The following is a 14697-nucleotide window of genomic DNA, read 5'->3' on the forward strand; positions in this document are numbered from 1 at the left end:
CTCATTCTTTTCAGCCGCGTACAGTTTCAGCAATTATCCCGCTCCGGTCTAACTGAGCTCAGTGTGCACGCTGCCTGAGAGATGTATCTGCATCCCGCCCTCGCTCTCTCTCTCTCTCTCTCTCTCTCTCTCTCTCTCTCCCTCTCTCTCTGTCTTACATCCTCGTTCGTCGCATCTGATGATGCTGATGCTGCGTTGGTCTCCTCCCTCTTCCCGCTCTCTCTCCCTCCCTCTCTCTCCCTCTCTCTCTCTCTCTCTCTCTCTCTCTCTCTCTCTCCCTCCCTACATGGATTATTCATCCTCAGGCGGGTGAAGAATTGGATAGAGGGAGGGAGGGGGGAGGAGGAAGATGAAAAGAGAAAGAGAGGAGGTGATGTTTGCACGCCCAACCTCCTGCCTGCCTCCTCCTGATAAGATGAAACAGAGAGAGAGAGAGAGAGAGAGAGAGATCTGGGAGGGATGGAGGACTCCTCTGTCTCTCTGATCGTGAGGTTTTTCCCGCATCGGTGGGGGTTGGGCTCTGACTGCTGACATCATTCTGTGTGTGTGTGTGTGTGTGTGTGTGTGTGTGTGGAGTAGGGTGTAGGCTGCTGTTCAAATTTCATTCATAAAAAAAGAGAGCTTGTAGTGACGGAGGGAGGGAGGGAGGGAGGAAGAGGAGGAGTGACTACGTGATGTTACTCACACTTCCAGCGTCGGTTTAAAGGACAGAGGAGGACGTTTGACTCCTCCTGCGCCTCCCGCTCCGCTTTCACATCTTCGGGTTCGCCGACGCGCTCTGCGTAGGAACGCGGGACACGATTTACCATAAGTCAGGATCAGCTCTGCATTGTGTTCATGTGATAGGAGGACACATGACACTGACTCATTATATATATATTTTTAGGCCGTTTCCAAAATAGCCTGATGATGTAACATTTGTTGGCCTGCTTGAGGTCCATTTTCACCAAATTCGCACCGGATCCCATCAGGTCACTCAGACAAATCAGATACTATACTCATCTGGACATTTCAATCAGGAGAGACTCAGGAGAGGAATGAAAGAGAGAGGAATTTGATGTAAGATTAATTAAATTACTGAACAGGAGGAAGCAGTCTTTGGTTTGTGTTTCCACATATGAAAGAAATTCCTGGGAAACGTCAGATCAGAGGGTTTGGTTCTTCTGTGACGAGCCTTTTTTTGGCCATTTAAAAAAAAGGCTCTTGCATTCGTAGCTTGCTTTAATTGGCACATTTTTACACAAAGATAGACGTTTTATACATCAAATTGTTCACCGTCTTTCTGCTGAATCGAACAGTGCCAGGGTTGAAGGAGTCTGACCTCTCCATTTGATGATGTGACCGCCAGAAACCGGCAATGTTGCGGTCAGAGGCGGTTTTGCTTTGCCACAATTTATTTCCACATTCGTCCCCGCAGTTTTAGCAAACATAGACGTTATGCATGTGATTTTCAGCGTCTTCTTCTGAAGCTAACCCTGCCAGGGGTTGAAGGAAATGCTTGTGAGCGCTTGTGACTTAGAAAGCATGCGCGAAACGATCGTCTTGATTAAACTTTCACCGAGCCTCAGTTTAAGATATGCTAGATAGGGTTTATCGGATGTGTCGTATTTCAATCGTGTTTGTGCTACCATAGCAACAAACAAAAAAATCCAACCCCTATCCCTAAAAATGATCATCTGTGACAAATCGGATGAACTATATTTATTGTAAGATTGGAATATAACTCAGGGTGGCAGGGTGATATGGACAAAATATCATAAAACCTTTGACCAAACACCTCAATGTCAATCTCAATGTTGTAGGAATGAGTATTTGTGCTTTCTGAAGATGTTTACGATTCATTAGTCATTAGTGATGTTGATATGACGATCAGGCAGCTAGAGGCAATAACAGAGCAGGTGGGACAGTCAAACGAATTCAGAAAATTGCATTTCGTTACTTTACTGCAGCCTTTAAAACCAGGACAAGACAACACTTCTATGTCCCAGCTGATAGCTACAATGACATGGCCCAAAATACAATCTGCAGCCGTCAAATCTCAAGGATTTTACTAAAAACTGAGTTTCAGGACATGCAAGCAGCAGGCTAGCACAGTTTCTGTAAAGCCTGTCTGCAGAGCTGGGGGACGGAGAAACCGACTAAAGACTGTCCGTTTTGTAAGAGGAGGTCGTCAAAGGACCAACCGCCTTGTAATTTGACGCTGAGGAACCTGTGCGAGGCCTTCGTCCTGCAGAGAGAAGCTGCTCAGGAGAACAAGGAGGAGCTCCAGAGGTCGCTGAAGCCCTTATGGGAGAAACAGGAGCTGTGTAATCGAGTCAAAAGAAACTGCGATGAAACAGCAGAGCACATTAAGGTCCAGGCCCGGCGCACAGAGAGGCAGATTAAGGACGAATTTAAGAAGCTTCACCAGTTTCTCCAAGAGGAAGAGGAGGCCAGGATCGCTGATCTGAGGGAGGAAGAGGAGCAGAAGAGTCGGATGATGAAGGAGAAGACAGAGGTTCTGAGCAGAGAGATAGCAGCCCTTTCAGACACAATCGGAGACGTAGAGAAGGAGCTGAGGGCGTCTCATTCCTGCACAACTACAAGGCTACAGTGGAGAGAGTCCAGCGCCCCCTGCTGGAGGATCCACAGCTGCTCTCAGGAGCTCTGATAGACGAGGCCAAACACCTGGGCAACCTGAGCTTCACCGTCTGGGAAAAGATGAAGGAGGTGGTCTCCTACACTCCTGTGGTTCTGGACCCCAACACGGCCGACGCAGACCTCGTCCTGTCAGAGGATCTGAGTGGCGTGCGGTTCGGAGACGCCGAGAAACGTCCCGACAACCCGGAGAGGTTCCAATACTGCGCCGTCCTGGGATCTGAGGGCTTCAGCTCGGGGACGCACAGCTGGGATGTGGAGGTTGGCGGCAACACGTGCTGGGCGCTGGGCGTGGTCGAGGAGTCTGTCCTCGGGAAGGAAGACATGGAGTCTGGAGCGTGGAGACTCGAGCTGTCTAAAGACGAATATTTGGCGTTCTCTCCGTCAGTCTGAGGCGCCGTGTTGCCGGTCCAGAAGCTTCAGGGGGTCTGAGTTTATCTGGACTGGAAGAGGTTAGGAAAAGGAAAGCTGATGTTCTCTGATCCTGATACAAAGACACACATACACACCTTCACACACACCTTCACTGACAGGGTGTTTCCCTTCATTAACACCATGATGGACCTGACAGTGAAGATCTTAGCGTTGAAGGTCTCTGTTTCAGTGGAACATCTCAGCTAGAGACTCTGATGATGATGATGATGATGATGATAATGATGATGACGACAATGTATCATCCATCTCTTTAACTGAAGTGCTGCTGATTTTAAGGTGGAATGAATTATTTTTTTGATGCCCTGAAATCATTTCAAAGAGGCTTGTTGGGCAAGTTAATCGTAAACCAACATATAAATGAACTTTAAATCCAAATGAGCAACATAAAATATGAATTGAATACATTTTTAACCAGATAAATATATATCGTAAATATTATAAATGTTATCAGTGTTTAGTTTCAATGTTTAGGACAAACTAGTTTAAAACTGTTTAAAAAAAAATTCTGCTGTGTTTGGTGTTCATTTCTCTTGTAAAATAAAATTTCTTCTAAAACTTATGGAAACCAAGAACAGATGGACGATGATGATGATGATGAAAACAGAAAAAATGAAAATTACATCTGAGCAGAGCAAATAAAGTATACTTTAATATTATTCATAGTCCTGTGTCACAATAGCTGCTTTTCTATTTTTTCTTTCACATTGCTCTGCCGGGTTGAATGGTTGAATTTCCCAAACTGGATTTCAAAGATCTTTGGGATCTAAATAAACTCAAACTGAAGCTTGGACATAATTGAGAATGAGGTACTTTTTTCTTTTTGTCCTGTTTTTTTATTTGGTCCTCCATTTCCAGAGTCGAGAGTCAAGATGTTTTATTGTCACTCTGGGTATAGCCAGCTCAGTCATGTGAAATGCTTTGGTTGCAAGGCTCCATTACAACAAACAGGCAGAGAATATTCAATAAACAGAAATAAAAAAGACAAGTATGAAAATGTATTAAAAATATATTACCTTCAAGGCAGAGCAAAATAATTTCTGATGATTTCTTTCAGTTGGATGATAACCCTAACCCTAACCCTAAACTTGAGTTGTTTTTGAGGAAGGGAGCCTTTTTGTGGCAGATTTGATTCACAAAGCTGGGGAGAGAAGACACTATTTTGTTTAAAGTCAACTTGTCCCGAGCAGTCTCAGCACAGTGAATGGGGGCAGCTCTCTGTCTCCACCTGGTGGACTGAACAAGTAAATACACCTAGAAAACAGAACCAAAACACCCCGCTGAGGTGCAAGTTTCCTGATCATTTGGTGGAAAATTGCTAAACTAGAGCTCAAATACAACTGCTGCAAAAACTCCACTTGAACTCCAGTAAAACAAAAAGCTATAAAAAATCATACGTGGACCTGTCTGGATCATGGTGGTGACGAGAAACGGGCCGAGTCTCACATCTTCAGGGAAGAAATGATTCATTTGGTGCAAAGATGCTGTCACCTTTTCTGGAAGGATGATTTCAGAAGATGTGATGCACCTGATCTGGGAATGGTGCAAATATTGACATCCAAACACAGCAAGTTGCCTGTAGTCATAATAATAATATTAAAAATTATAATAATGAGCTCTAGTTATGTAGCAACTTTACAAACAGAGTTTATTCTGCAGATGTTTCTGAATCACTGCCCAGACACACCGGGTTAGGATAAGAAAGAGAACAGGATGTCGCTGTCAATGTCAAACTCAGCAGATAATTCAATTTGCAAATCTACAGCATCTTACAGTAATCAGGCAGGACGGGATGCTCTTGTCTGTTGCAGCCTCAGGTGGGATGGGGGAGGGGTTGTGTCCACCCCAGTTCTTGGAAAAGGGATCATTGTCCCTCCCAAAAATGTTTTGAAATAAAACAGTATAATCCCAAATCATACAATATATTTTGGAAGCATTTGTGCAGATGCAAAATAATTTGGATTTAGTTTAGAGAGACTGACACACACCCCTTTCATGCTACATGGTGGTTTGGTCCACTGCACTGTGTGTGTGTGTGTGTGTGTGTGTGTGTGTGTGTGTGGTGGCTTGTCCACCTCTACTAATGACGGAACTTAAAAAAACGAGGTGACTAACCCTAACCTCCTATCCAGGAGCCAAAATTTTCCATGCCATTCACATTCTGAAAAGGAAAACCCCCACCACGGAGAAGGTCCGTAAATTAATATTATCCTTCGGCATCAACGACAAAAACTCGGCGGTCCCACGGCAAACCCGCGAGCAAGTGGAACAACTTTATGAGGTTGCACAAAACACGTTCCCGCAGGCCGAAATCATATGGGCAATAATTAATTTTAGTGACAGACTTACCCTCCAAGAGAGAGACATGCTCAAAAGCATAAACTCAGAAATCCAAAAATACCGGCATGTCATCCCTCTTAAACATTCAGAGTTTCAAACAGCAGCAGACAAAGTCCACTGGACACCCACCATGGCGCAGAGAATAGCTAAACATTGGCAAGATATCCTAAAATAACTTTAAAAACCTGGAACATTAGCTGGGATTTGATCACCCCAGCTGGCCCCTATGGAGGAGAGGGTCTAGTGTGTAAACGGCCGAAACCCTCGATGATTCTGTGGTGACACTACTGACGAAATGTTCCATAGTCAACCCAAATTTAGGAACCAAAATGGGGGGAGGTATGCATGAATTGACAGCACACATGCACACACACACAGACTTATGTGTGGGGCATGCATGGGTGCGTGAGTGCAGGCATACAACCCTCCACTTAATAACAGAACGCCAAAAAACAATTTTCTGCCAAAACTAATAACAGCCCAAAAATAGAACAAAGTACTTACCATTTTTTAGAACCTGAGACCCAGTCCCGGGAGTCAGGTAAAGAAAGGAAAAAAAAAAAAAAAGAAAAGTAATTTTTCAGGTCACTAAACAACATTAAAACAAATGCGACGAAAGGACCTATGTGAACAGTTTCTGAGACCCAGTCCCGGGAGTCAGGAACACTCACATAACCTCGTATCGGACAACCCAGAAACACATCTCCCAAAGGTGGGACTCAATTTTAGGGGGGCCAACCGGACCGTGATTGGCGGATCCTGTATCCCAGTCCCGGGCATCAGGCTCAGCCACGCGGCCCTTAAGCCCCCTCGCGATTCCCACCACCCGAACTCTAATCTCCCAACCCCCTACTCAACCTCTTGCCTAGCCCTGACCAATCCCAAACCTAACCGTCTCCTAACCCTAAAACTCCCAACCCTTACCTAACCTTAACCTTTCTAACTATACCTAACCCTAACCTCTTCCTAAACTTAACCAACCCCAAACCTATACCTAAACCTAACCTTTTCCTAACCCTAACCTCCCACACCCTTACCTAACCCTAACCTTAACCTTTCCCTTATGCTTTTTTTTTTTTTTTTTAAACCCTAACCCTAACCAGATGGCGCCCACGCAGAGTCAAACCTTTAGCTCTGCCCACATTTAGCCCAACCCCAATCTGCAGACTGCAGTCAGGTGCAATTGGTGAAACCTGCCGTCCTGCCTGCCGCTGTAGCTCCGCCCCCCTAATACCTGTCTGTTTACGGAGGCAGGACGTCCGTCCCCAGTTCAAACCACAACTCCCTCTTTTGTTTCTGTCTGTCTTTTCAAGCTGTTTGCTTTGTTACAAATGATAATGAATATGTTGTTTAATTATAAAGATCGATTTTCATACCAAAATGCTCTGTTTTGTAGATGGTAGCGTTAATAATTCTATAGTTATTAAGAGTTAATTCACAAAAATAGTATATTTGTATTTTCTTACAGGTTGCTTCATTCATAATTTTGCTCTTGGCTGAAAAGACAAGGACGACTTTCACACAAAACTCTTACCTGTGCAGCTTTAACCCTGCGATATAGAAGCAACACAACACAAAGTTTTTATTATAATAATTTACTGGAGGTTTAAATTACTGGGGTCAAATGTGAAAGTAACAGGAGTTGCTGTGAAACATCTGAGATGCAACATTTGAACGCATTGAATATTATAACTTAAACATTTTTAAGAGGAGCTTTGTCTTGAAAAGCAGTCAGAAAGAGTCTTTTTTTATTTGTCTTATTTTAGATGATGAACGTCTGCCAGCGCGGCAGATGCAGCCATGAGGCATGCACGACGCAGGGTGTTTTTATTGATGGCTTCCCTGACCCAGTTCTGCTGCTGCCCTCCAACCGTCTGCTGTGAGCGATGGAGAGATGCGAGGAAGGAGAGAGGCAAGAGGAGTGAGGGGAATTTAAATCAGTGCATCTTACAGTCATTTTTTACACAGACACTTTGATCACCACAGTTTCATCTGCAAGAATGCACACAATGACTAAATTATATTATATGATATTGTTACTGTATGCTTTGCCTTCAGTGTTTCAAGTGTTGGTTTGTGTGCTATCTCATGCAGAACTCCCTCAAAAAAGAGATCTTGTACTCTAAATGGGACTCACCTGCTCAAATAAAGGTCGATTTTAAATAGGTAAAATAATAAAGTAAATTGGTGCTGGCCATTAGCAGAGTATGTAACACGTTGAATCTTATTTGGTGGAGAAAAAGAGCTAACTTTGCCCACAACTGCCCTTGACCCACTTCTTCTGTGGTGCTTTTACAGCTGTGAGGGACTGAAGGATCCAAGGCTGACAGGAATATAAAACACAGTGATTTAAAACACTACACACCAACAGAGAAGTCAGGATCTATTTAGTAATGTTCTGTGTTCTCCTGCACATCCAGAGGCTCTCAGATACAGTCCAGATTCATACGTATACATACACCATATGGAGGAATTATTTCACCTCCATGTTTCAGCTACAGGAGCTTTTCTTACCTCCCATTTTAAATCCAGAGGCATTAATATCGAGTTAATCCCCCGTTGCAACTTGAACAGCAAACCCAGACTCGTCCATCAGATCACCAGGTAGAGAAGTGTGATTGGTTGCTCCACAGAAAAACGTTTCCACCACTCCAGAGTCCGGCGGTGGCGTTCTTTACAACGCTCCATCCGATTCTTGGAGTTCTTCTTGGTGATGAAATGAAATGGCTACGGCGGCATCTAAATTCAGATTTCACTATTATAAAATATTCGGTTTTTACTCATTTGAACATCCAGTGCCATATATGTTAAACCAAAACCCCTTTCTTTACTGTTCTGTCTTGTCTGACGGAAAGAAAAGTTATCTTTCTGTCTCCGGAGTTTGTTGTTATGGGAACGGCGGTTACCCGACCGGGAAATATTCCGATGGCTAGACCGTCCCATTTGGTTGACGGGGAGGACGCTTCGTCCGAAGGATGCAGACCCTGAATTGGGACACAGGTAATGAGCTCTTTAGAACCAGACGTTCTTTCACTGATGTTGGTGAAGGTAGACTGCACGGCTAGCTGCTGGAGGTTATACACCTGTGGCAGTGGGACTGAATGAAACACCTGAACTCACTGATTAAGAGCTGTGGCCCAATACATTTGTCCATACCGTGTTGTTTGGAGTAAAGCAGCCATCCTCTTAATAAATCCTGACCTCGACCACAGCTGTTGAAAAAAGGTATTTCATGAACTAAAAGTTTAATTCTGTTTTCCCTGGAGAGTTTCCCCTGTCTTTCCTTTTGCTTTGTTTTGAAGTGAAAAAAAAAATTATTCATGAAAACAATTTCCAAAAATGATGAAATTGTCGTCCCAGTGAAAAAGATTGTACCATGGTCAGTGCTAAGCTGTGTAAACCATGGCTGACCAAAGATATCAAAACACTTTCCAAGAGTCAACATTGAGTGACTGGTGCATAAGAAACCATAAAAATACAGGAAAAGCAGCCACACACACAGTCTGCATTTGCACATGAAACAATTTATTAAGTAAACAGACATTGATCTCTAATGTCAGCATTGAATCTGAAGGTTCTCCTGCTGCTGCTCTCACCAACACACTGGTGTTTGCTGACATTTGTATGATGCTTGATGAAGCTTCTTACACGAACACACATGCAAACACACACACACACACACACACACACACAAACACACACACACACACTCAAGACTGCGCCTCTACAGGTTTTCTCCAGTGTGGATTCTCATGTGTCGCTTGAGGTTTCCTTTCTTTGCAAAACCATTACCACAGATGGAGCAGATGAATGGTTTCTCTCCAGTGTGGATTCTCATGTGTATGTTTAGGTGTCCTTTCCGTGCAAACCCTTTACCACAGACGGAGCAGATGAATGGTTTCTCTCCAGTGTGGATTCTCATGTGTCGCTTGAGGTCTCCTTCCCGTGCAAAACCATTAACACAGACGGAGCAGATGAATGGTTTCTCTCCAGTGTGGATTCTCGTGTGTATGTTGAGGTCTTCTTTCCGTGCAAAACCTTTACCACAGACGGAGCAGATGAATGGTTTCTCTCCAGTGTGGATTCTCATGTGTATGTTTAGGTGTCCTTTCCGTGCAAACCCTTTACCACAGACGGAGCAGATGAATGGTTTCTCTCCAGTGTGGATTCTCATATGTAACTTGAGGGATCCTTTCTTTGTAAAACCTCTACCACAGAGTGAGCACAGGACTGTACTCTTTCCTGTGTCCTTGGTCTTGGAGCAGGAAGCTGGTTCCTCTCCAACATCAGGTCTGTCATGACTGAGAGGGACGTCACTCGGTGGGTTTGAACCTGACTGAGCTTCTCTGGTCTCGTCCCAGTCATCGCTGTCCTCAGTCTCAGCCTCAGAGGAGGGTTCTGGGTTCCTGGCTCGTTCCTCTCCACCATCTTCTGCTTCCATCTGTCCAGCTTCCTCTTCATCATCCTCACTCTTCACGGTGACAACAGTGAACAGCAGCTTGGTGATATCCTGAGGCTGCTCTCCCTGCTGATTTGTCAAGGGTTCCTCCTGTTCCTCTTCAATGTGTCGGGACTCTGGCTCCAGACTGGGGGTTGGCTCCTGCTGCTGAGAGGGAACCTCCTCTTGACACACTACAGGGGAACAAACAAACAGACAGGATTGCAGCCACACACAAATTCATTTGATTCCCTATAAAACTGCTATGAAAACAGAAACAGAAGCCGGTTGGCCAATGTCAAGCGGTCTGTCTTTCACCTGCAGGGTGGAGGTCCATCAGTGTACAGTTACACGTGAAAAACAGCCCATCTCTGAACCCAACGCAGGACTGAAGTATCAGTCCTTTCTAGAGAATTCTCTGAGTATGTTGCTGATGTTGCTGACGATACACACCTGGTCTGCCCCATCATGCATTGCTGCAGCATAACCCCTGCTAAAGCTTCTGCCACAAACAGATGCCGTGACAATCAACACCTGCTTTTTTTAATTTGGTGAGGAATAGGTTCTGTCTTATTCTCGGCTATTTCCGGTTCCCTCCGTAACTGCTTGGCGACCAAAGATGGTACGTCCCGAAACTTCCTCCACCGGAGCTCCCATAAAAACTTCATCGTCTTTGACCAGTTCATGTCTTCATGTCACTCAGCTCACCCAGTGTTTTCTTTAAATGAGAAACATCACAACAATCTGAAATATCTTTTCTTCTAGAGACCTCGAACCTCTAACTCAGACTCTCATTTTCTCCCGTCCAAATGATCGTAATTCCCTCTACACGCAGTCAAATCTTCTTAAATAATTTAAGGCGTTGGTTCAGATTATTAACTAGAACGAGCTGCAGGTCCCACATCACCTCGTTCTGGTTTTCCTCCATTGGCTCCCTGTAAAATTCAGAATAAACTAGAAGATTCTGTTGATTACATACAAAGCGCTACATGACCCCAGAAAACAGCAAAGACTAGTTGTTCTCCTCCTGTGGGATTCAGTCAGAAGGAAATCCTGCTGGTTTGAGTCCAGAATCCCAATCTCCTCCTCAGCATCTGGACTCTGAAGAGACGTTGCTGTGACTTGGGCCGATTCAGAAGGAAACAATCTGCTGATTCTGGGCTCAGATCAGCAGGATCTCCTTGTTCCTGAATCCCATGTCAAAGCAGAATTTGATGAGTTGTTCAGTTGCAGCCCTGAGACACGGCCAGCAGGAGGCAGCACATGAGTTTTTTCCTCATAAACTTGTGACTCTATAATCTCACAATTTTGGAGTTTTATTTTTGTTTTTGTTTGTTTGTTTGTTTGTTTGTTTGTTTGTTTTTTACCTTAGATTTGTTTTTTTTCCCTCATAAAATTTGCCACTTTAAACTCAGAGAATATCCGAGTGTTTTTCTCCCATGATTTTAGAAAATTCTGTAGTACTACTTCAATTATTATGACTATTACTGCTACTGCTGCCGCTACTACTACTATTACTACCACGACTACTGTTATTGCTACTTCTACGACTACAACTAAATATATACTACTACTACTACGATTACTACTACACCTACGACTATTGCTATGATGACTACTACTACTGCTATTACTGCTGCTACTATTATTACTACTACTACTACCACTATTGCAATGACAAGTAGTACTACTTCTACTGATACACTATTACTAATACTTTTACTACTACTAGTAATTAGGGCCCGAGCCCTCCAAGGGAGAAGGGCCTTATTGTTATTGTACCGTTTATTCCGGTTTTTGTTTTTTTATTATTACTACAAATACTTCTACTAATGTACTATTACCACAACAGTTACAACTACTACTACTACTATTACAACAGCTAATACTACTATTGCTACCACTACTACCATGACCATTACCAAGCCTACGACTAAAGCTACAACTACTCATATACTACTACTACTACTACTACTATTACTTTTACTACTATTACTGCTACCTCTGTTAATTCCACTATTACTACTACTACTACTAGTACTACTACTTCTATTAACATTACCACTACTACGACTATAGCTAAAACTAATAATATACTACTAATACTGCTAACTACTACTTTTACTGCTACTACTATTACCACTACTACTACTATTAGTAGTACAACTCCTCAGTGTTTTCTTTTGAATCTTAACTGGCGGTTACCCTCTCCTGTCAGGGTCCAGGTGAGTCACTGATGTGAAAATGGCGTTTAAAAGTTACGAACCTCTGTGCAGTCGCACCTCCGGCAGCAAGATGGCGTCCAGGAGCCTCTGCTGCCTCTCCACCTTCAGTCTCAGGTGAGAGTTTTGCAGCTGGTACTCGGCCAGCGTCTCCTCCATTAGAGCCAGCGTCTCCTCAGCGGCTGCAGTTTGTCGCCTCATCACCTGCGATCTCAGCTCGCAGAGTTCAGACATCTTTCCAAACTTGGTCCTCCACTTCCTGCCGTCTAATCTGACGTTTCACCGCTTTGACTCCAAGAGAAATGACTCAGAATTTTGCCTCAGAAATTCGTTCTTGTTTATTTTCTTCCCCAGCTGATGAATTTGATTCTGAGAATGTTGTTCTTTAAATCTGTGACTCTGGTTACAAATGATTTCAAATATATATTTATTATGATATTCATATACATTGTATTTTTTGTTTGTGTATTTAATATTATCCTTCCCTTTTTATTATTCTTGATGGAAGCACACTGATAAATCTTTTTGTATCGCTGCTTGTTGTCAATAATGTTTATGTCATTTAGCTATGGGGTTACTGGGTGGGGTCGTCGCGTTTGTGTGTGTTTGTGTGTGGTGTGGAGGCTGGACGGGGGTTAATAATACGAAAATAATTCGGGAAATGTCTTGCAATGTCAATATTATGATAAATCTTTGGACACAAATATCAATAATATAAAAAAAGACAAATCGTTACACCCAGACTTGCCTTAAATTACTCCACTTTATTACACACACACACACACACACATGCACACACTCTGTCATGGCCGTTGCTATGGAGACCAAGGTGACATCCCGCTGCTGTTCAGTCTCAGTGTCTGGTTAATAGAGTGAGGAAAAGCAAGTTAACATCATTTCCCACAAGTGATGCGGGCGTCCTGTTGACCAATCAGCAACGAGATCCAGGCCCTTAACTTTTCTTTTTGTGTCTTTGCTTGGTAAAGAACAACAAAAACAACACAAAAATACAGTTTATATGAGATATAAAGGTGTGCAGTCCCAGTCATTTAAAGGTGAGGAATATTTAAGGCACAACCACCTGTAACAACGTTAACTGAATTCACAACAGTTATATGCTGCCCTCTGCTGGAGCAAAAAGGTATTTCCAGACCCATTGTACCACATACAAAACATAATACTCCATTGACTAAATAAAGCTTTTTTTGTAATATTTTTAAAACACACAGTTACAAAGTTCTTTACACATGTGGATTGTAAAAATTAATACATAGAAAAACAAAAATATACATTAAAAAAGAAGAGATAGATCCTTAAGGTTCTTACACACCGGCATGCATAGCGAAATAGCGGAAGGAAAGAGCGGACAAAACTCACTGGCGAAAATTTCGCCTTTAACTATTCACACCAATCAGCGATGCGAATATGCGAATTGCGAAATATGAATCCCGCAGCGCGCAGTTGAGCGTTCTGAAAGGAAAAAAACATGGAGTCAACTTCGTCCTCCGATGAGGACCTTGTCATTACTGAATTGTTTACCCATCCAAAGAGGAGATTTTGGGTACACCCGCTTTTACAAAGCAGGGATAGAGAAGGGGAATTCCACCTGCTGATACAGGAATTCAAATTGTATCATGACTGTTTCCGAACTTATTTTCGGATGTCCGTGGGACAATTGGAGACTCTCCTGGGTCTGCTGGCACCGCATCCAGAGAGACAGAGAACCAACTATGGGGATCCCATTGACCCAGAGCAGCGACTGGCTGTCTGTTTGAGGTAGGCTGTCAGAATATTTTAGTGAAACACAGAATAGGCACTAACGTAATGTTGTTGTTGTGAATGGAGACTGGTGATTGGCTGCTGCAGTTTGTTCGCCTAGAAAAATCGAGCTTGTTGCGAAAAATAAATCTCTCGCATTTCGACTTTTCGTATTTCGCGTTCTATGTGCAAGTACTGATTGCATGTTATGAGTTTGAAAAAATAGGAAGTATTCGCACGAAAATAGCGCTGTTGGTGTGTAAGAACCTTTAGTCTTTCCAGAGATCTTCAATAGAGCTCTATTGGAGATTTATTATTTTATGTAAAGACTAATATTAATATATGAGTAGTTAGAGGCCTTATTTTTCACTAGAAGATTGAAGCTTTTTCTCATGAGCACAGAACACTGTATTTTTAAATATATACACTACAAGTCTAAAGTTTGGACACACCTTCTCATTCAATGTTTTTTCTTTATTTTTACTACTTTCTAGATACATACTGAAGACATCAAACATATAAAGCAAGATATTTAAGTAAAGTAGAAAAGCCCATAAAAATAAATAAATAAATGGCCCGTATAAATCAATTATTAGTTCAAGGTACATTGAATCTAATAAGTCTGGGCCGGCTTTTGGCATAGGCGGTTTAGGCAGTTGCCTGGGGCGCCATCTGCTGGAGGGGCGCCGGCAGCGATTGTTTGTTACCGTCGTGGGGGGTAGTTGAATAAAAGTTGCCATGTTATTGAAGAAAAACAATAATCTATGTCTGATCTATCATCATACCTACCACATACATGTGCTTTTAACTCTTCAAATGATGGGTAACATTTTAAGCATAGGCTACACTGATATAGAGGGTTTTCACCGA

The 14697-nt window shown here is 42.9% G+C and overlaps 1 protein-coding gene across 1 annotated transcript; it reads right to left on the reverse strand.

Annotated features, from left to right (window-relative positions):
- Positions 1-9133: 9133 nt before the first annotated feature.
- Positions 9134-12303, reverse strand: LOC115378252 (gastrula zinc finger protein XlCGF8.2DB-like). The gene is made up of 3 exons (XM_030078440.1): positions 12114-12303; positions 9880-10041; positions 9134-9678 (listed from the first exon to the last, which is right to left on the reverse strand). The coding sequence occupies exons 1-3, from the start codon at positions 12301-12303 to the stop codon at positions 9134-9136; spliced, it is 897 nt and encodes a 298-aa protein (XP_029934300.1).
- Between the last annotated feature and the right edge of the window lie 2394 nt (positions 12304-14697).

This window comes from Myripristis murdjan, chromosome 19, assembly GCF_902150065.1.
Source record: "Myripristis murdjan chromosome 19, fMyrMur1.1, whole genome shotgun sequence".
NCBI classification, from domain to species: Eukaryota; Metazoa; Chordata; class Actinopteri; order Holocentriformes; family Holocentridae; genus Myripristis; species Myripristis murdjan.

What these genes read in the sequence shown, in the direction of transcription:
- LOC115378252 (XM_030078440.1), bottom strand. Translation starts at nt 12,303, where the DNA reads ATGTCTGAACTCTGCGAGCTGAGATCGCAGGTGATGAGGCGACAAACT. An exon ending in GGAGGTGCGACTGCACAGAG is followed by an intron (nt 10,042 to 12,113) that starts GTTCGTAACTTT and finishes GTTCCCCTGTAG; the next exon opens with TGTGTCAAGAGGAGGTTCCC. An exon ending in CACTGTTGTCACCGTGAAGA is followed by an intron (nt 9,679 to 9,879) that starts GTGAGGATGATG and finishes GAGAGGAACCAG; the next exon opens with CTTCCTGCTCCAAGACCAAG.